The sequence below is a fragment of the Rhyacophila brunnea genome, unplaced genomic scaffold (genome assembly GCF_057557595.1).
Source record: "Rhyacophila brunnea isolate RB1 unplaced genomic scaffold, BYU_Rbru_1.0 scaffold_5, whole genome shotgun sequence".
Lineage (NCBI taxonomy): Eukaryota > Metazoa > Arthropoda > Insecta > Trichoptera > Rhyacophilidae > Rhyacophila > Rhyacophila brunnea.
Window position 1 is genome coordinate 42,354,253 of NW_028233170.1, and position 23,304 is coordinate 42,377,556.

The 23,304-nt window shown below is 34.3% G+C and overlaps 1 protein-coding gene across 1 annotated transcript in view; it reads left to right on the plus strand.

Annotated features, from left to right (window-relative positions):
• The window catches only part of Wnt10 (Wnt oncogene analog 10), a 144,296-nt gene extending 122,224 nt beyond the window's left edge, over positions 1-22,072 (plus strand). Inside the window, exons 4-6 of the mRNA XM_085956200.1 lie at positions 419-431; positions 17,003-17,285; positions 21,752-22,072. Coding sequence (XP_085812326.1) covers positions 419-431; positions 17,003-17,285; positions 21,752-22,072 — 617 coding nt within the window. The remainder of the gene's footprint in view (positions 1-418; positions 432-17,002; positions 17,286-21,751) is intronic.
• The last annotated feature ends 1,232 nt before the right edge of the window (positions 22,073-23,304 follow it).

Below are 23,304 nucleotides of genomic sequence, written 5' to 3' on the forward strand. Positions count from 1 at the left end.
CCATAAGGCCATACTTCAACTGATGCGGTGCCCAAACAATAGAGCCACTCTCAAGTCTGCTTCGAACTAAAGAATTAAATAAAAGTTTTAATACCGTAACATCCGAAAGGACCCGGGAAGCACGCATGACGAAGCCCAACATTTTAAGCGCCTTGTTACAAATGGTAACTATATGGCTAATAAATGTCAGTTTACTCTCAAACGTAATGCCAAGATCCCTTACAGATGATATTCGTGACAGAACTCTGCCATGCATCGAGTATTGGAAAAACAACACTTTTGAGGCTCTGGTAAACTACAAAAGATTGCATTTATCAATATTGAATTCTAGTTTGTTACGCCTGCCCCAATGTAATATATTATCTATATCAAGTTGGAGCTGACGACAATCGTCCAAGGTGACAACTTCCAAAAAGAGTTTCAAGTCATCAGCGAACAACAAAAACATAGCATTTTTTATTACCAATGCTATGTCATTTATAAAAATCGTGAACAGCAACGGCCCTAAGTTTGAGCCCTGAGGGACACCAGAAAATGTGTAAAAAGTCTGTGACTGATAAAGGCCGTACGATACGTATTGTTGACGGTTCCTAAAATAACTCCCGAATAGTTTCAAAAATCGATCAGACAATCCAATAAGTTGGAGTTTTTCCATCAGGACATCATGATCGACTTTGTCAAATGCTTTCGAGAAGTCATTGTAAGAACAGTCAACCTGGTGCCCTGTATATAATTCAATATTTCCGTTCGCCAAGAACGACTGCAAATAAATTGTAGTAGCATCGACTGCAACTTGACGACCTCGTGATTTGGCTATTTTTGACCGTGTCCGAACTAATTGTACGTATGCAATTCGCCGTATCATACTTTACCGTGAAATGTTGTATCGGATATATATGGCCATAAGTATATTAAAGACCGTCCAACCTCTTTGGGTCCTATAGTCTTCTTCTTCTTCTTCTTTCACCCTGTCACGTCTCAACATTGGGGCATAGGGCAAGCACAAGTTGGCGCCACTTCCCTCGGTCCATCGCCAACTCCTGTGCCTCCCGCCATGTCAGACCTGCAGCACGTAGGTCGCTTTTGTAGCATCGCTGCAGGGTGAGGGAGGGCCGGCCACGGCGACGGAACCCTTGAGGCTGTGCCACAAGGGTACGAAGTGCCGCACTCTTTGGCGGCATTCGGAATACATGTCCCAGCCACGTAATTCGTCTCTTTGTGATAACTTCAATCACCGAAGGCTTTTGTGTCTGCTCACGAACTCGGGTGTTTGTAACGCGGTCGTACCAATGTACCCCTAAGATTCTGCGGAGACATCGATTCTCAAAGCTCAAAAGCCGAGATTCTTGAAGCTTAGTAAGATGCCATGTCTCACAGCCATACAAGAGCACAGGTAGCACGCACGCGTTAAACAAACGACATTTGGTCCTCACAGAATACAGCCTTGACCTCCATGCGACTCCAAGTTGGTTGAACGCAGAGCCCGCCACACCCATGCAGATTCCAAGCTCACTAGAAATACCACCATCATCGGCAACCGTGGCACCCAAGTATTTGAATCTGGACACCAGCTCGACGGGCAGACCAGAAACCCGCAGAGGAGTGTCAGCATCGATGCACTGCACATGGATTTGGTCTTAGCGGCATTCAGATGAAGACCCACACGCATCAAGTTCGCGGCTAGCCTGTTCACGGTCACCTCCAACCTTTCGATCGTCGAGTCAAACACGACTGCGTCGTCTACATACTCCAAGTCGCACAGTCTTTCTTCGCATAGATCGCTTGTGTCATCATGATGTAGGCGTATCCCACTGTCGGGGCAAACCGTCTTACGTGGGTCCTATAGTACTGACATAAAATCCATGTCTAAATAAAATACGGTTCTTGTCGGTTTACACTTTACAGGAAGCCAGCAGCAAACAAATTTTGAAAATAATCGATATACTGGATTATTTGTTAGGTTAGCTTAGGTTCTCATTCTGGAATTCATGAATTTTTCCAAAATCAGCTATGATGAATCTTATAAAATTGGAGACCGTATAGTATACGGTCATCTCTCCGATAAGAAAGCTCACGGCGAACTGTGACACGGTGAAATGTTTTACGTACAATTTACATGTAACCATTTTTGACATTAATAATATAAATAAAATAAAAAGCCTTTTTATTTCTTACAAACAAAAGTAAATGACAGTTAAATGACTATATCTAATGAATAAATATATAACCTGTGAATATATTTATTATGTATATATATCTATCTATGGTTGTATTATCTACTTATTTTCTAGTCTGTATACTTATTAATTATTATTATTTTTTTATATATATTTTGTATAATACATATATATTTTATATTATATTATTATATTTATATTTTATATATATTTTGTATAATATTATTAAGATTTTTTATTTTTGTATATAATACTATTAGATAATGTTTATAAATTGAACAATGGTATATAATTAGTTTGTTTGGTTTGTAAGAACCCCTCTTCGGGTGAAAGCCTGCTCCAAAGTGTTAATCTCTGGCCTCTCTGGTTTCTTTCTCCATACCCGTTTGATTTCGTAGCTAAGTATTCGTCTTGTCTGGGTTGGCCTATTTTTACATTTAGGTCGCCCATTATTATAAAAGTTTTATGTGATTGGTTAATAGCTTTGTTTACATTTGTATAAAAAGTATCAATTTCTTCTTCTTTAGCTATTTCTGTGGGTGCGTATACTTGTATGAGAGATAATTCGTTTCCTTGTATTTTTAAATTCAATAGTGCTACTCTATCTGTTATACCTATGAAGTTTTCTATGTTGTTCTCTTGAGTTCTTATGTATTAAGAATCCGGCGCCATACTTTCCAGGTGTAAGTCCTATCTGTGTATTTTTGACATTATAACAAATAAATTCTCACGTAATGTTTTGCTGTTATAAAAGGCGTTTAGTGTGATTCATACGCAAATGGACTAAACATAATTTCAATGCTTGATCCAATTAGACACAAGGTGTGTGGATCAAATTTCTCGAATTCATTTGGTCCTCTTTAGGTCGAACCGGTCTGCTGGCATGTTTCGTGTTAATTCATTTTGAGCAATAAAAGCGGAGTTATAATAAATTTAAGTCGCGACCTTAATAAAAATTTGGGATGACACTCAAGGTGATTGTATTAAGGACCTGTTGGGTAGGTACTACACTCAAATATTGACAGATCACTGATATGGGTATAATGACTCGTAAAGCAGGATTGATTTCAATTTAAATTACATTGGCTACTACTTAGGTAGGACGTAGATAGAGGTACAAATTAAGAATTTAATAAAAGACGGCCCATTAAAAATCATCTATCGCAGAGTTCGGCAACCTTATTCCCGTATTGGGCATAATACACTATTTGAACATGTGCCTTCATACATTACTAATTATTATATTTATATTTATTTACACTCCTATTAGGTAATTAAAATCAAAATAAAAACCATCAATTAGCAAGTGCACGGACGAGAAACCCAAAATTTATTGTCAAACAAGAACTTCTTGTTAAAACTGTGAAATAACAATCCCCTCCAGTGCAGCTAATAGCACTTCCGTTTCAAAATTAGGAACGCCCCCAAATGTAATATTTCATTTTACTTTCCCGTGGTGTACGGATGTTACGTACAATGTACGTAATTTAAAGCTTTCTAAAATAAAAATATGTCTAAAACGATCTGGAGTGATGTTAGAATTATTATTTAGTTTATTGCTAAGAATAAAAAGAGTCACATCTAAAAGGATATGTGATATATTATTTAAATACCCCTCTAGCGTGCGTTACCGCAATGACAGGTACGTCACTGAGAAGTCTTCTATATATACGACTACAGCGACTTCCTGTTATCGCTGATTTTTTGTTGTCGGACAGTAGTTTTACATAATATTATGATACTTACAAGGTTACAAGTAACTAATTTCATTTTTAAACTGTGGTTCGCAAATTCGGTGCTGCAGCTGGGCAAATAAAATTGATGTTATATTTTTTCTTCAATTAGTGTTTTCGGTGGGTTGGGTAAATTTATAACAATCATTCCTCGTAAAAAATGTAAATATAGGCTCAAAGAGTTAGGAAGCAAAAATGTATGTTACTTTTTTTGTAGAACAGATTACATAATAATTAGTATTACGTCTTACGATATCTTAACACTAGATAAAAATATCGAGTGACAATTCCATCTGTCAACATTCTTGTCGATGTACTCAATGTGTTCAATGCGTATACAGAGAGAGGGGGTGTATGCTGTGCTGTGTTGCGCTTAAGGCCGTCATATCAAAAGAAAAAGTGTCAATACCAAACTATCAGCGCCTGTACAATATGTGCATGGATATACTTGCACCAATAGTGTGTATTTTAAACTATCGCAATAATAACTGTTTACGCGTAAAAGTGCTAGCTGTCTCACCAATCTCATTCGTCAAGAGTAAGCGAGGTGCGATGTTGTCATTGTATGGTACTCTTTGATAGGTCGTGAAAACCGGTTAACCTCATGATGAGTCTCTGCGCGGTGTAGTTAGTTTTTTTACTCCCAGGTTCGCCACTATTATTCTACTGCGCAGCGCAGATATCGCGTAGTCCAATAATTGTCACGTGAAAATTCAAAAGGCTCTGAACTTTTTTAATCCATGCATACAATCTTGCAATTTGCACGATAATACGCGTTTACACGTGTCAACAGTAAATCCATGTACGTGTAAACGGGGTATATTGATGTTTCAGTTGAAATGTATCAATACTCCCAAGCATGGCCCCCACATCCTGAAGCGGGCCCCCAGGCCAGGATCTTTGGCGGGCCTCCGTAACTATCTCTAAGGTTAAAGGCAGTCTGACACTCTATAGTGACTTTTCTAAATGGGGTTCGAGGTCAAAATACAAATTCACTGTATTTTTAGCGAAACACATCGAATTATGGAGTAGTCGAGTCTCAACACACAATAACCAAAAATAGCATCGCACAACCATATATTTTTATATGGTAATATTCTCAAAGTAAGCGACTTTTTTAACTATTAGAGCATATTAATTAAGATGTGTGTTTATCTCAATTATTTGGTTGACCCGCCACGCCGGGCCCTTGTACCCGGGAGCTCTGACACCCCCCCCCCCCCCTTGTGGAGGCCATGCTCCCAAGTAACGATATCAAATAATAAATGTAGTTGAGGGATTTATTTCTAAAAATGCTGGTATTCTGTTGGTATAAACATCCCCCTTAAGGGCGGACGTGCTCAGCGTAGGTCAAAATGGAACTTTTATTGTATTTTCCTTATTATCCTTTATATTTATTTTAAGCATTTGATGACTGCATAATCTGCAATAAATACATCCATGTGCAGTGGTGTTAAGATTTTTTACATTTATAAATTTTTAAACGCATTTATAAAACCATTAGTATAATTTATGTCGACATTATTATAGTGAAATATTTACGATAAAAAATTATATTGATAATCTCTGTGATCCCAAATTTGACAAGAATTATGCATTTTATTATTCAAAAAATGGGCAAGATTAACACATTCGAAGATAATTCTAAAGATATTAATTATAAGCTATGTCTTTGACCATTCAAGTGTAATAAACATCCTACGAATAATGATTGCTTTCTAATAGTTATTGACCTAAGAATAAGGTAGTGTTTTTTTGAAATACACCATTTTTTTGGCATTCCCCAGTGGTTAAGCTACAACATACGGCCGTAGCCATAAATTGACAAACTAAAATTGAAGTGGGGAGTAAGATCATGCTAACACGCGTGTTTGAACATGTACCGTTTAAAAAAAATCGGTTAGGTACATGTTCAAACACGCAAGTTAACATGATCTTACTTTGAAAATGCAATAAAAGCTCCATTTTGACCTACGCTGAGCATGTCCTCCCTTAAGTAACATTTTGAAATGTTTTTAATTTCGATTTGTTGCTTAAATATTTAAAGCTTCGCATTTCGATAAAATTGAGACCGAAAAATAATAATTAGTGTGAATTGAAATGGCATTCATATGTTACGTATTTTATTATTGAAATAAAAACGTAAACCAGTGGAGGCAAGTGGTTAGAGGTCCCATAAAAACCATAAAGGCAAGACAAAGCATTTAAGATAGCGTTGTTAATCGACACGACTGCACTGATGCTGACAAAAGAAAAACCTTAAATATTTCCAGTACCTGATGAAGATATTACTATAATCGACTGATCGATTAAAAAAACAGAGTCTTTTTATCGAGAAATTGTTAAAGCTTCCTATCTAAAAAAAAAACATAAGGCGGTGTGTAAAAACTAAAAACCGGTCGTACTAAAAAAAGGTTTGAGCATGGATAAACAGTTATTTTTAGTAATAAATTTCAAAATGCACTAACACAAAGCTTAACGCTTATTTAATTATTCATTTATGTCGATAACAGTTTGTTTAAAGCTTTAAATTAATAAAAAGAGGCATTATCCGTCATAAAAGTGATTAAAACTGTTCAAATAAGGCTACAAAGCTCCGGGCTATAAAGTGATAATGTAATACATATGATTAATGAAGGATGGGTACCTTGATTAGAAGTTATATGGCCTAAGATATAATTTATATCCATATCGACATATAGGTGCATACCTAAAAATAACCATTTATCTATTAATATTATTTTAATCCTACCGACACCGCGATAACTTATTTTTATGTATCTACCTATCCTTTGAATTTCTAAGTTAATCTCTAAGCTTCACGTTAAGGATGAGTATACAGTGTATCGATAATTTTTATTTTAAATTAAAATAATTAATTGCCCACCATAAAAATAACACAATTATTTTTTTTAATTCAAACAAATTCCTCCATCTTATTATATTTTTTGATCTATTATGAGTATATTCTTTTTTGATCATTTTTATCATTAAACTAGCTAAGACCGGTACTAGTCGGTCATCCCGGATACAGCGGCAAACACATTTTTAATATAGCTGATATACTGGATTATTTGTTAGTTTGGGTTAGTTTAGGTTAGGTTACGTAATGTTAGGTTAGGTTGGGTTAGGTTAGGTTAGGTTATCCTAACAAATAATCCAGTATAGTGGCTATTTTAGAATGTGTTTGCCGCTGTATCCGGGAAAACCGACTAGTACCCTATAACCATTGACTGAAACCAAATGTGGTTTTAAACCGTGTGCCATTCTAAACCTATGATTTTTGTTCATGAAAATACAGTTTCAATAGCTACCGTGTATAATATGTAGGTACTTCATGTAAACGGCTACGGTCAGGCTATTATATAGTTAGTGATATTTCCATGAACATAAATCATAACTTAATACCTTGGACGCTGAAGACGCACATGCGCGTAATGACCAGGCGGCCGATCGATGTAATTAACGTGCATTTTAAAGGTACTAATTAAAAAATCATTATATAGTCAGCAGAGAATGCTACAAAACCACATACAGATTCTGTCCCTGGATAGCCTCTAAGTCAGTGGCGGGTTCCGGGACGTGGAGGCTCGACGCACTGACGGGTTTTAAGACCCCCACGATAAAAATAGAATAAACACTATAAAATATATCCTTTGATCAAAATTAATTATTATTGAGGATGACAGCGATACATCATTAATCTCTAGTGGTTTACGCATTTATATACAAGTTAGGCATGTTATGGGCCCGTTTATTAGTTAAAATAATTTTGTTATACTTTGGATATAATATATCATATCATATTCAATTTGTGAGAAATACACATATTTTGAAGATTTTAGTTTAATTTAGTAGGCCCCCTTTTAAATCTTCTGATAAATCTATTCTGTTTTTTGCCTCGACCCTGAATTTAGTATATTTTAATAACCTCTCTCAAAAGTTGTAGAAATATTTTTAAATGGTAGATATTCATAGTTTTAATGTATTTTTTTTTCATTTATTGAAGTTATACTTCTTTTGGCACGTTTGGGAAATCAGATCAGAGTGTAATTTTGGAGTGTGACATGTAACACATAATTTATTTTTTCACACGAAAAAAAACGCACTCGATTGGATTCGAACCACCGATTGTTCGGTTATCAGCCGAACGCACTACCTTTACGCCACAGTATGATACTGCAATCGTGACGATTATACAGTATAATATTATAGTTTAGAATTGTTCCGTTGCCTAGGCAGCGAATTTATTATTGTCGGCCATATGCAATTCCTTATGTAAACAAACGATTAAACGTCAGAGTCAAACGACAGTTGGTACTTTAAAAATAGAAACAACGAGAAACCATTATATAATTTAGTAATATAAGTTAAAGTGTATAGAAATAAACCAACGGCGTTTTAAGGGGGGACGTGCTCGTCGAAGGTCAAAATTGAGTTTTTATTGTATTTTCAAACCATGATCCTGGACACTCCTTAAACGTTGTAGATAATCTATTTATATAATTTTGAAGCCTTATTATCCTTTATAGTTATTTTAAACATTTGATGACTGCATGAAGTATTTTTGTTACATAAAATAGTATTCTTTTAAACCTCTCGCTCTAATGTTTTAGAATATAGTCATATTTCAGTACATAACTGTGCAGTGGTGTTAAGATTTTTTACATTTGTTAATTTTTAAACGCATTTATAAAACCATTAGCATAATTTATTACGAGATAATTTTTGTAAAATATTCACGATAAAAAATTATATTGATAATCTCTGTGATCCCAAATTTGACAAGAATTAGACATTTTATTATTCAAAAAATCGGCAATATTAACACATTTGAAGATGATTCTAAAGATACTTATTATAAGCTATGTCTTTGACCATTCAAGTGTGATAAACATCTTATGAATAATGATTGCTTTATAATAATTATTGACCTAAGAATAAGGTAGTGTTTTTTTGAAATACGCCATTTCTTTTGTCATTCCCTAGTAGTTAAGCTACAACATACGGCCGTAGCCATAAATTGACAAACTTTAATTAAAGTAGGGAGTAAAATTATGTTAACGCGCGTGTTTGAACATGTACCTAACTGAATTTTTTTTATTTTTTTTTTAAACGGTACATGTTCAAACACGCGCGTCAATATCATTTGACTCCCTACTTCAATTATAGTTTGTCAATTTATGGCTACGGCCGTATGTTGTAGCTTAACCACTGGGGAATGACAAAAGAAATGGCGTATTTCAAAAAAACACTACCTTATTCTTAGGTCAATAATTATTATAAAGCAATCATTATTCATAAGATGTTTATCACACTTGAATAGTCAAAGACATAGCTTATAATAAATATCTTTAAAATCATCTTCAAATGTGTTAATCTTGCCGATTTTTTGAATAATAAAATGCCTAATTCTTGTCAAATTTGGGATCACAGAGATTATCAATATATTTTTTTATCGTGAATATTTTACAAAAATTATTTCGTAATAAATTATGCTAATGGTTTTATAAATGCGTTTAAAAATTAATAAATGTAAAAAATCTTAACAACATTGCACAGTTATGTACCGAAATATGACTATATTCTAAAACATTAGAGCGAGAGGTTTAAAAGAATACTATTTTATGTAACAAAAATACTTCATGCAGTCATCAAATGTTTAAAATAACTATAAAGGATAATAAGGCTTCAAAATTGTGTAAATAGATTATCTACAACGTTTAAGGAGTGTCCAGGATCATGGTTTGAAAATACAATAAAAACTCAATTTTGACCTTCGACGAGCATGTCCCCCCTTAATAAGCGGTCCTTTTTCTTGAATGTGTGATTTAACAAGATAATTAAAAGCTTGTCAAAGAATCTAGTTTATCACATTTTTTTTTGTTTTGTTATGCCAAAGAAGTATAACTTCCAACGCGTGTACATAAGTACAGTACACACACCGATTTTTTTAAAATACATCAATTCTCCCAAATAAAACTTGAAAGTCTTTTTATTTATATCGAATCCAGCTTTAGTGCGGTCATAGTACGTACGCTTATAAATAAAAAACCTCTATCTCTAAGACTTAGGTCCATGGCGAACACCACAACCTTCATCCATGGCCGCTCTCCCGAGCTTACTATCTTTAATAAGTCAGTCAGTCTCTCTGCATCCCTCTTGACATCGTCCATCTATTTTCACCGGGGGTTAACTAGGGACCGTGTCCCTACTGAGGTTCCTTCATAATCCCTAGATCCAATGCATCCAACGAGATAATAAATCTATAATACGAGTCTTTACGTCGGCGTCGTGAAGATTTATGATATAGGTATATTACACATTTTATTAATAATTATCCTCGCATTTTTCAGAAATAAAAATATTTTTTTTATTGCTTCAATACTTACACTAGGGATTGCAATACCGAATGAAAATATCAATACCGGTTTTTCGGTATTTCTTATTGTATACCGGTATTAAAATCGGTATTTTTTAAACAAAAAAAAAACAGAAGTAGGTGCTTATCAATAAATATAGCTATTAAAATCTTTTTAAAATAATATTTTATAGCAAAAACCTACAGTTATTTACATTTAAAAATATGTATTGATCATAATGGTAGAACTAATGATTTTTTACAAATAATTTGAATATATTGATAATTTTAACTAAAGCCCTCAAAAGTTCATCAAGTGCAAATAAGTCCGGCTGCAGGAAAATCTTCTTAAATTCAACGCTTATAGAATAATTGTCATTTACATTAAATAACATTTTTGTCACGTATGTTTTCTATTTCGAAATAATATTATGATAATTCATCGCGACAATTACTTATATAAATATATTTGATAAAATTTTTAATTGTTTTATTATTTTTTCATCTATGTTGGATTCACTCAATATATTTGCATTTTAGCAGCAGATACTTATAATTCATCTTCAAAAACATAAACGAGTGTGCTTTCTTAATACCAAAATTTCTGGTATTTTGAATTAAAAAAACCGGTATTTAGGTATTGATAAATACTGGAATACCGGTTTTTAAATACCGGTATTGCAATGCAATCTCTAACTTACACATCATCGCTCAAAAATATATTATATATAAAAATACCTAATTTAAAATATACTCTATTAATCCAAAAATCATTCTATGTGGTCCTTTCCGTGTCGAAACACTTTATCGCGATAAATTAAGTAGGTAAATTATTATTGACATTAATTGCAGTGAATTTTGTCTTACTATTAATAATTAACGTAGGGTTATTACTTAGGTACTTACACGTAGATGTAAAATAAGAGTGTAAGAACTTTCATCGGGTCCTTGGTCTCTTGGGTGTCATCTTGGGTGGGCAATGGCCACCTCAACCAAAAGTCTGCAGGGCTTTTGCCTTTTCCATCGCTTTTAACATCTCTCGCAGTGGCGTAGATAAATATAGAAATATTAGATGCATAAATAATACACAATTCACCCAAGTATCTGTATTGTATTACTTAGCATTTAAAGTCTCAAATCCGTATTTAATTATGTACTATTTACCGACCTTGAAGCTTTTATATTGCTAAAATAATGTCTACTACCATAAATTCGTGACTAAATTTACTACATGGCGAAAAAAGTACTAATTATCGAGTAGGAAAGTCAAATTTTAATGAATTAAAAATACCAGCGCCACATCTCAAGGTCAATCATGTTAACTTATTCTAATTTTAAGTCTGAAACATTATGTTTAATACATTTTGAAGGGATTTTCGAAACAATTCATTGAGTACCCTTGATTACCAGTTGATTCATTGGTTGCTTTCGTGGTCTTTCAGCAATGTGTCTAATATCTATTTATCTACGTTTCTGTTGGCATTAATTTTGACATACTGAGGGCAGTTAGTAGCAGAGGGCTGCCACCTGGATGCCTATCCAAAATATACTTATGAAAAAAGCCATGAAATTATCATTTGTTTTTATATACCCACATACGTATTAAAGGATATAATATCCTTCTGATTCAAAAACTTGTCTAATTATTATAAGGTAAATCGATTTGAAACTATCGATGTGTATCAATAGGGGGTCAATGGAGTTGGCCGGGTATCTTGGTACCTACATATGCACAATTAAAAAAAAAATAGTAACAAGAAACAAAATTGCGCCGCAGGCAACTTTTATTCATAAACCAATTCATGAGAAAAATTACATTTTCTTTGAATTTTATAGCTTCGCACAGTCTTTTTGTTGGCGCCCTTTGCTATACAAAGAATTTTATATTTGCAGAAACGTTTTATTTATTATGCAAAGACACTAGCCTCTACTATTACCTAATACTACGAGAGAATACTTTTTCAGAATTTTTGTGTACAACTACTGTGATGCATTAAGGGGGAGAGACATACCAGCAGAGGCACCTAGCGTAAAAATACGAAGCTTGCAATTTGAGACATTTTTTTGATAATTTACAATTTCAACTGTATTAATTAATAAATATGTATCTGAAAACATTAAAAAGAAAAAGAAAGAAAAAAACTTGTCAAAGATAAACTTACAATAATTGTAAAAAAATGTTATAAAGTGTGAATTTGTCACAGAACCACATCTTATTATTACATTATATTTTACATAAAATAATTAGATAACTATGTTAACATCCACGAAAAATTATCAAGCGCTCCGGTTCGTAAACTTTTCCATTTCGAGCGCTGAAATGCCAAATTAAATCTACAACATTCTCTAACTTGTCATCCAATAAAAATCAATAGTACACTAGACTTGTCACATTTCATGGCTTAAGAATCTTCGTAATTGGTAAGATAGCAGTTCCACTGAACTGTCCCGGGTAGCTGACGAAAAGCAAAGATCGCCCTGGTGGTGGTCGAACCCTATTAGGGGATGGCAAGATAAGAAGAAGAAGACCTATTGATTTATTTATTTTATTTAATTAGTAAAACACGATTTCAAAATGAAATATTCTTTGATGTTTTTAATTTAAGTAGGTATATATTATATGTTTCTGAGGTTATTCCATATTATGTATGTTCACAAATTACCTTATAAATTTGACACCGCACAGGACGTAGTGCCACTGCAACAGAGGTAAAACCTCCAGAAGATGCCCGATATAAATTAAAAATTCTTTTTCAAATAAAAGCGAAGGTGATTCTTCAAATATTTCCCTCCATTCAATTATTCCGGTGGTCGGACGAATTCGTCACGTAATGACGTGTACGAGTAAATACGGCCTAACCCATGTTCACAGTGACTGACTGCTTTTTCATAGTAATTGATAGATAAATCCTAATCTAATGTGGCCGTTTTCTTTGTCTGCTTTAATATCTGACTCACTGCATGTGATGTCATATCACGTTAAACGTTTTAGATTTTAATTAAAGATATCACTTGTTAAACTGGCTAAGATTTTTTGTGATTTTTATCACACATTCTTGATTTCTCTTAAAAACTAAACAATTTATTCTGATTTTTTTTATTAAAATCGATTTTAAATGTTGTTTATATTTACCATAATATCTATTATTCTATTGATTAGTTCAATATGATTTTAATACATGTCGGACTGTTAGAGTTTTCTTCCTCTAATATCATTTCATTTCACTTCAAACAATTTGTCGCTGATATTAAATATTAAGTCCTTATTGGAAAACCATAAATAAGTCAATGTTTATTGCTTGCGAATTTTTAGTACCTAATTTAGTACCCACGGTGGCCGCGCGGCTTAAGCGTTGGACTATCACGCCGTGGATCCCAGGTTCGAATCCTTTGTCTGGCAAGTACACATATGTATGGACCTAATAGGTTGAGCAAGTGGCTGACATCCATTTCTCGTAAAAATAAAAAAATTAAATCTGTTAATACAAACCTCTACTCTGTAGAGGCCCATACGATCATATTAGGATCGGACATGGTCGAAACAAAAAATTAATAGTATAATATCCATAAATGCTTTTAATATTTTAAAAAAAAGTTCATCTAACTTTATTGTAATGAAAACCTAACACAACTTAGAGTAGGTATATTGTATTCGTTTAAATATCAGAATCTCGGTTTTATCCAATTACCTACATATTATTGAATAAAAACAGATGGAGCATAAACATATGAAAACGAGATGTAGGGACTTATACTTTATGATATTATATATTACTTGTCATATTTACATATAGGTATACCTATACAATTTGGTAAAAAATAGTTGTTTATGGAAGATTAGATTGTCAAGATTATTTTTAAAAAATCAGCGATAATTTTTCCAGTAGCAGTAGAAAAAAATTTGACGACACCATTAATTTTTTTTATAAATTAGTCTCCTGTAAAGTTACAAATAATCATTAACGTCATTAAAACCGTAAAATTATATATAATATGTGAGAATCATTATTTAATACAATACGTATTTCATCAATATAAACGGTATACGTACTTACCTACCTACATATGAGTGATGGGGTAAATAAACTTTATAAAATATTACGAATTCCCTACTATCAAGTAAACGCTAAATTTATTTAAAAGATTAATTATGGTTAACAAGGTATAATAATATGTATTTACTAGTTACCTATTATATAGGTATAATCCCTATGAATTAAAACCTTCCTAACCGGATGTGTCATCTTGAATATTGTAAAATTAATCATGGATCGTGGCTTTTTAATGTATAGTATAATTGAAAACAATAATAATTACGTATTATTTATTACTCAATTGAAATCATACAACAAACTTATTTTTAATATTAATACTATCGACCGAAGGTACTTGATGGAATTTGAATTTAAATTCTAATGGATTCAAGCTCTGTACTATTCCATTTAAGTCGTTTTCAGGCGTCGTGTACACTCACCAAAGGTAAACACACACTGACAACGAACACTCTTAAGAGGGTTCGCACATCAGAACTCGCCGCATGCGTCTTACGACGAATTCGTTGATGTGACGTCATCGTAAACCAAGAAACAAACGTTATCAAATGGAGCTTTGCAGATTGGCCGATGCAACTGCAACGCTGCGACATGCGTCGAGTTGAGTTGGCCAGAACCTGCATGTCGAAATCAGCCAATGTCGACTCCGCGCATGCGCACAGCTGCACAATCGGCCATTTCTCTCCAGACTGTCGCCGCGTTCGGAGCAGCCACGATGCGGTGAATGTCGATATCGCTAGGCAGATGTGCGAGGTTGTATCAAGAAACACCGGCTGCCCGTTCTCAGAAGTTTTGATTTATGGCGGTCAGGCACACGAAGCGAGTTGTGATGTGCGAGCCGGCTAACTCTACCTTATATAGTAAATCAATACAATAAAGTAGGTAAAAACTCAATTCATAATTTGTTTATTGTATTTTTTTTAACCTCTGACTAGATAGGTAGGTAATTGAGTATTTACCTACTTTATTGTATTGATTTACTATATAAGGTAGAGTTAAGAGTGTTCGTTGTCAGTGTGTGTTTACCTTTGGTGAGTGTACACGACGCCTGAAGATGCCGAAAGGCGAAACCGGGTCGCAAAAAAACAACTTAAATGGAATAGTACAGAGCTTGAATCCATTAGAATCTTATTTTTATTATTATAATCACAGCAACTATGTCATGTATTCCACTAAGCTGCAGAAAAACGAGTCAGTTTTTTTATCTACTAATTAATCAATTAACTAAAAGTGTGACTCATTCATTTTCTTTGACTTATTCAATATTTAAAATACAACAGTCTGATTATGAAACCGAATTAATCACTTGACTGTATTCAAATTTTTACGCGGCGTGAGAACGTGGAAAGAGGTTGGTCTTTTCTGCTACGAAAATTAATGGCAATTACAGAAACGAAGTGGGTGTATAACATATTAACGTTAAATAATTAGCAGTGTTGAAATTCCTCGGAATAGATTGTTCGTAGGATATATTCGACATTTTTTTATCCGATTTAATCATCCACGATGACATTCATCAACCTGACTAATGAGTTTATCTTTTTGCGCGTCTAGCAATTAGTTTTTTTTTCAAACAAACTAATAGGACCTCGATTTGAATTATCACTTTGGATTTGATTTATTTGTATAATTATGGAGGTTTGGAATTTTAAAATGATGAAATGTTTTAATTGTTCAAATTAAAAATATTAATTTTGTAAATATATCGTACATATTTATAGATTTTTAAGTTTTCACTGCGTGTAGGTAGGTAGGTACTTCTTCCTTCTGTCCTCGGCGTTTCAGGCTCTTTACAGAGGTCAAGGAAACGTCAAGGAAAGAAGAAATAAGTAGGTTTACGCGGTGAAAACCTAAAAATCTCTAAATACGATAATAAACAACAAAAAGAAAATCTCAAAAATTATATCTGTAGAAATAAATTCTAGTAGGTAAAATCAGTGGATATATTAATATAATAATCGTAAAATGTGAGACAAAAACCTCTAATCACAAACACTAAGATAGATTTTCAATTTTCAGTCTAAATGATTTGATTCATCTTTAAATTTTCACTATATTATGCGATCTAATATAACTAAACGTACGGATTTTTTTAAACCAATTTTGACAAAATTGACACTTATTTTACAGATTTAACATAATATCAACGATGATAATAATACTTATAAAATAAATTGAATACCAGTGAAAATACATTTTATAAATATCACCAAATCTATTTAGGTACATTTTCTAAAAGGCTCGATGCTATCAAATAATCTGCCCTTGATGTCAATATCATTGGGTATTATGATTTCGATCTTAATTATCTTATATTTCAGACATATAGATATAATACGAAAAACATAGGTTCGAAATTACACTATTTGGTTGTTGAATTAATTATTTTCTGCAAAAATGTAAAGATATTTTTTAATGTAGATAATCCAATTCCATGAATGAAATATACCTATGTATTTTGTGCATAGCATCAAAAATTAGCTTCACATATACATAGGTACCTAGCCTTTCTTCCTAGTTCTTCATCTATAGTTATCAGAAAACCGCTAATTTAAAATGCTCCGATTATTTTCAACAAATTGTCTCATCCATGGTTTTTGAAACAGTTTATTTTATTGGCCCTATCTAAACGTGAATTCATGCTGTATTCGTCTTTTCCCAGGCAATGATCGCGCTGAGCAGGACGCAGTGCAAATGCCACGGCATGTCGGGCAGCTGCCAGGTGCGAACCTGCTGGCGCGCGGCCCCCGCCATGCGGCCGGTGGGGCGGCATCTCGGCAAGCGGCTCCGCTCCGCCGCCCCTGCGCTGCGGTCCAATCTGGTCACCCGCCCCCGCCTGCAGGCCAGCCCACTCCGCCCACCGCGGGCGCAGCGCTCTCGCCGCCCGCGACGCAGGCATCGTCCGACGCCGCGCACCAGGGACAACAACGCGTCGGACGAGGTACGGGTACCGTTCACCATGGTATAACGAAAGAGTTTTAAATTGACTGTGTCGCATTCGTCTGAAAGAGAACCAATATTAAAAGCACCCCGTGACCAACGTTCCCTCTTATTTTTCTATTGTTTGTGCGGATCATCAACGCATCTGAGTAGTGGCGTAACTAGGGTTGGTGTCACTCGTTGCGGTAAATTTACACCCCCCCCCCCATTTAAAGTAAATAAAAAAATAGGAAATAATGAAAAAAAGTATTCATTTATAAAATATAATATTAAATACTAAGCTTACAGAACGTTTTTTTTAATATTTATATTAAATCTATATATTTGTATTTTGGGTTGATTTTGTTCAATATAAACACTTCTATGAAAAATAAACATTTACAAAAAATGTTTCTTTTCACCCTGATGAATGGGATGATGCAACAAATATTTTTCTTCCGTGAAAGTCGAAGAATTGTGCATGTGATGGTTTCGCGCATTCGAGCAAAACTAAAATCTGGCAAAGGAAACTTTCTTTTACAATATTTTTGTGTGAGAACTGTGCGGGGGATGAAAACATGTGAGCGTACACATTGTCGTAGGTGTGCGCGCGCACACCTTACACTTTACAGGGAACATTGCCCGTGACTCGTTGGTATCTTGAAGATTATCAACGGCGCCAGATCAAAAGGGCATTAGGGAAACTTTGCAAAAATAATATTTCTAAATTGTTTAGAATCAGTGGCGGCTTTCGGTACGTGAAGGGCCGAGGCGTTGACAGGTTCAGAGACCCCATGTGCAAAAATGTTGCCTATACGATAAACAATTCAATGTTAAAAACACAACAATAGCATCTTTTTAATATTTGCTAGGTACTTTCTGACAAAGTTATTGTCTCATCTTCGTCATGAAAAACCCACACTGTTTGTATGTTAAGTACCTATCTTCAGTGTCACAAAAGTGTGTTGGCAAGAATTATTCCGTGACGACAACTATTTTCTGGTAGGATATCAAAAACAAATCTTATTTCACATCGATTTCGTTAAAATTTACATATTGTCACTCACGTGCTGTATGATGATTCCCCCATCGTCTCACATGTCAGGTGACTTCATTGGGCAGGCCATTTGTTAAGAATGAAAGACACCCACCGACCGAAGAAGCTTCTCTTTGACAGACCAGAAGGGAAAAGAAGGCTCAGAAGATCTAGACTGCGTTCGACGATATAGGAAGAGATATAAAAACTCTGAGTTTAAGGCGGTAAAAGTAGCTTGCAAGTAGGAATGGAGATGTTTTATAAGGCAACCAAAAATGACTTTAGTTAGTAGTCACAGTGATGATCATGACATTCTTAAATTGTATGCCTATACTTGCTCATGGCCCCCACATAGTGGGAGGCTGACAGGGCTCTTGCCTAGGGGCCCGGGGTCAGGGGGGGGGCGGCATGGTGATTCGGCCAGATAAGTGAGTTAATCACACATCACAACAATTGTGCTCTACTAGTAACGGAAAGTTGACTGTAGCGCTATTTTCTTCCAAAAGTAATAACATTTTAAAATATGCGATTGTATCATGAATTTTTTGATTATTGTATGTCGATACTTGATGACTCCATAATTCAAGTGGGTGTATTAAATATCTAATAAAAACGCTACAAATACACTGATTACCTACTCTTAATTTTACGTACATCATTTGGAAAATTATACTGTAGAGCGTCATATTGCCTTTAACATTAGCGATAGGTAGGGAGGCCCGCCAAAGATTCTGGCCTGGGGTCCCGCTTCAGGATGTGGGGGCCATGCCTATATTCAGTATTGAATAAACATGTAGGTATTTAATATGTAGAAACGTTTATAGGTACATTTATTTATATTATATACGATTTTAATGAAACATATAAAACGGCAGATTTCCAATACCTAAAGGTATTTTTATATTTTAATTGTTTAATAACATAGACGCAAGTAAGATTCAAAACCTATGTTTTGCAGATTTTAGCTTTTTATAAAAAAAATATTGGTATCGAACAATAATTGTTGATGTAAAAAACTACTGTGAAAAAATTAATAATAGCGTTGGCACCTATTCATTTTTCTTTTTCAAATAGGCGCACATCAAAGATTGTTATCTAGCTAGATCTAATATTTATTCTTAAGGGTGCTCAGTTTACGAAACGTAACGTGCGAAAAAATCTAACAGATCAACCCCCTAATTATATTTCCCTCACCTATGTATTCGCCAAGCGCCAATACAATAGTTCCATTATGTAGGTATTCTGTGTTTTTGCTTAAAAGCCTCTCAATTAAGCCGGCACCGAACCCGATGGCATGAGAACTGAAAATCAATCCAAGAGAACACACAGAAACACAGGACCACATTGTAATACTTGGACACCATAAATCATTTTACTCACTGACAGTAAGAAACATTAATTTTTATTGTATAAAGGAAAATGAATTAGTGTTGCTATTGAAGACAATAATAATGATTTTCGATACAATGCAACATAACTTACTACCTGAGTTTTAGTATAAAGCTTAGCAAATTGTATCACCATAGCCTACACTAGGTTATATTTTCATTAATAATGTCATAGAAAATACATCAACCATCTACCATTTATGTAAGTAGGTACCTACATGTAACGCTAAAAATGAATAAGTATTTGTTATGCCATCCTTTATCGGTGGTCGGCCACCATCAAAGTGAACAGATCCAAGGGGCTGACCATGCAGGTCTCCAAGGCCACCCCCTTGAACGAATTTCTTTTTAAATATATATGTACATGTTACGCCGAATGTGTAAAATTGCGTATTACATGAAATCGGCCAAATTTCATGTTACATCGAATGCGTGAAATTGCGTATTACATGAAATCGGCAAAGTTTTGCCTAATTCATGAAAAATGCAAGCTTGTTGCCTTATTCATGAGTAAGGCAAAATATCTGCCGACTGCGTGAATTCGGCAGTAATTTTTCTGCCTAGTTCATATTGTGCAAATTAGATAGTGGCGCTCCGGTGGTGTTTTTTGCAACTAATCAAACTAACCAAATGTGTCAAATGTCATTGATTATATAAAAATATATCAATCAATAACTACAATGACTTGCATTTCCATTTACTATGCCCAATAAAATCTAGAACTATAATATTATGATAACGGAAGAATTTTATTAAAAGGTGTTTCCGCGATTTGATTCGTGCTTGGGTATCAATCGAGCAATGGTTGATTGTTTGTTTGTGATAGTATGATTTGATAGTTTGTTGACTGTTGTTACCTAACCGTAAAATGGACATTTAGTTGAATTTAGAATTACAAAACCTAACCTAACCTAACCTTATATTATGTTATAATTATATTATGTCCAATAATTATAACTAATAAAACCATCCGTATTAAATTTACTTTTTCTACTGTCATGTTGAGAGTTTAAGAATTCCATACCCTGCCGAATTCACGCACTCATTAGATAATTTGCCTAATTCACGAATAAGGCAACAAGCTTGCATTTTTCATGAATTAGGCAAAACTTTGCCGATTTCATGTAATACGCAATTTCACGCATTCGATGTAACATATTATATATCAATATTTCACAATTGACTAATGTTATTCACATGAGATTATTATCTGTACAAGTGTACACATGTATTTTTAGATTCACTTAACCATCACCACGCAATATTAAATTGATCATTCACGCTATTTATCACGGGGAAGCTTAATATTATATTTTCCTATGCGTTAAAGTTAAACCTAGGTCAATATTAATAACATTAACACAAAACATAACACAAAAATTATAAAATGTCGCCTGTGGAACAATATAGTGTTCTCGCGCAGTGATAAATGTTTTCTATTAACTATTAGGTACCTAGATGCTTGTAATAAAGAGGGACTACTCGGATTTAAATTATCTAAATTAAAATTATCCTAAATGGTTGAATATCCTAACTTACCATTTTCTGAATCCATCAGTACTGAAACAGTTCGGTAGAGCTACACTCATATCAATCATGGTGGTTCTTAAGCAATGAAATGCGGCTTTTCCTGTACTAAGTATAGGTACCTACCGTTCATCTTTCTTTGGATAATGAGTTGAGTAGTGTTGTAATTCTGTTCTCTCACAATGAAGCTGAGTTTTCCAGTTCATTTAATTCTACGTAGACCTTCTCAGTTCTTTATTTGAGGACGTCAATATTATTTAGTTACCCCTGTCAAGTGTCTGACCCAGGATTTTTGAACATACGTCGTGTATAATATGATTTACCTAGATCCGGGTTCGAGAAAGTTTTTGGGTTGGTATCTATTACCTAAAATACATTTAATGATTAAAATATTATATTAATTTATATACTTACTTACATAGTTAGGTTAGGTGACCACCGTTTTTTGTAATGCAGTCTTATGTAACATAATGTGGCTTTCCAACGTGCAAATGTTCGTTACCTCTAGCAAGCTGTTTCTATTAATGTTTACCTAATTACAAACATTTAATTTTCCAGCCCACTAATTATCCTCAGGAGCCAGAATCTTCAGCAAGCAGACTTCTGTACTACGAGCGCAGTCCGAGCTTCTGCGAGAGAGACCCATCCTTGGAAACATGGGGCACATCAGGCCGACGATGCTCCGTCTCCCAGCCGAGGTCCATCAGAGAAAACTCGTCCAAGGATGACGAGGGCACGTGCGGGTCTTTGTGCTGCGGCAGAGGACACTCGCTGAGACGTGAGACCCGTGCCGCGCCATGTCGGTGTCGCTTTCGGTGGTGCTGTGCGGTTGATTGTGACACCTGCCGCTCTGACAGATGGATCGCCATCTGTAAATGAGGGCCCACTATTTTTATTGATCAATATAATATTCTACATTTTTATATACATACGTGTTATTTATGAATGCTTTATCCACATTGAATATTAAGCCAAGCAATAGTTTTTGAAGTTTCAAATAAATCAGGGAAAGATAACATTTTTCGTATAAACTGCAATAATTTATAATCCATAATATTTGGATACCCGGAAAAAGGAAAGGATACTTTGATAATATATTATCACTTTCAATTGCTGTTATTTTTAACTGATTTTCATTTTTTATCACTTATTTGTTATATTAAACCATTTTACCATACGTTTCTTAAATGGCCTCTAGAAATACTGTTAACATTATTATTTAAACGAAACACTACTGTCTTCTTCTCACACTTCGGGTCATCCATATATAACATCACGCCCTAATGAAGAAGGGGCATGTTAATACATAATGATGATTTATAATGTAAAAAATGTCACGCCATATTAATAACTGTAGGTGTATTTAATGACTGTTAACTGTAAGGTATAGCGTGACAAGACGCCTTTACGCATGACGGAGGTCATTCGGTAGTTTGTCTCTATTTCCACGCGATCACTCCACGGATAAATTCACCTTTCCTCTATAGCAAAGATTGCAAACCTGTGAAACGCACGTGACTAGAGTTGGGTTTCGGGAATTTCCCGACGGGAATTCTCGAGAAATTTTCAAGATTTTCTATCCCGAATCTCGAGATGAAATTTTTAACATTTCAGGAAACCCCGGATCTCGAGAATCTTTTCTCGGGATTTAGGATTTCTTTATTATTAAATATTCATTAAAAAACGATTTTCTATATGAAAAAAGTGGACAGAAACACAAAACGTTCAAAGACTGATCGGGGCATTTAATACAATTAAGCTAACGTCGACTCAAAATGAGCGCAATGTTTGCAACATCAGGGAATTTTGTGTCTCAAAAGCGTACGCGATTGTCAGACGAAACGATTGACAGTCTGTGTTTTTTTTTAATTCTATTTTAATAAATAATGGTTTGAATTATTTTTGTTTTCCTACTTCTATTTTGTTTGTCTTCTTACATAAATAAAAAAACATAGTTTTTTGGAATTTGTCTGATTTTACACAGGTTTTTTTTTTAAATTTCCTGATATCTCGAGAATTCTCGAGAATTCTTTTTTGGAAATCCCGAATCTCGAGATTGAGATTTTCTCGGGAAATACCCAACCCTACATGTGACTTAATGCTACGCAGAC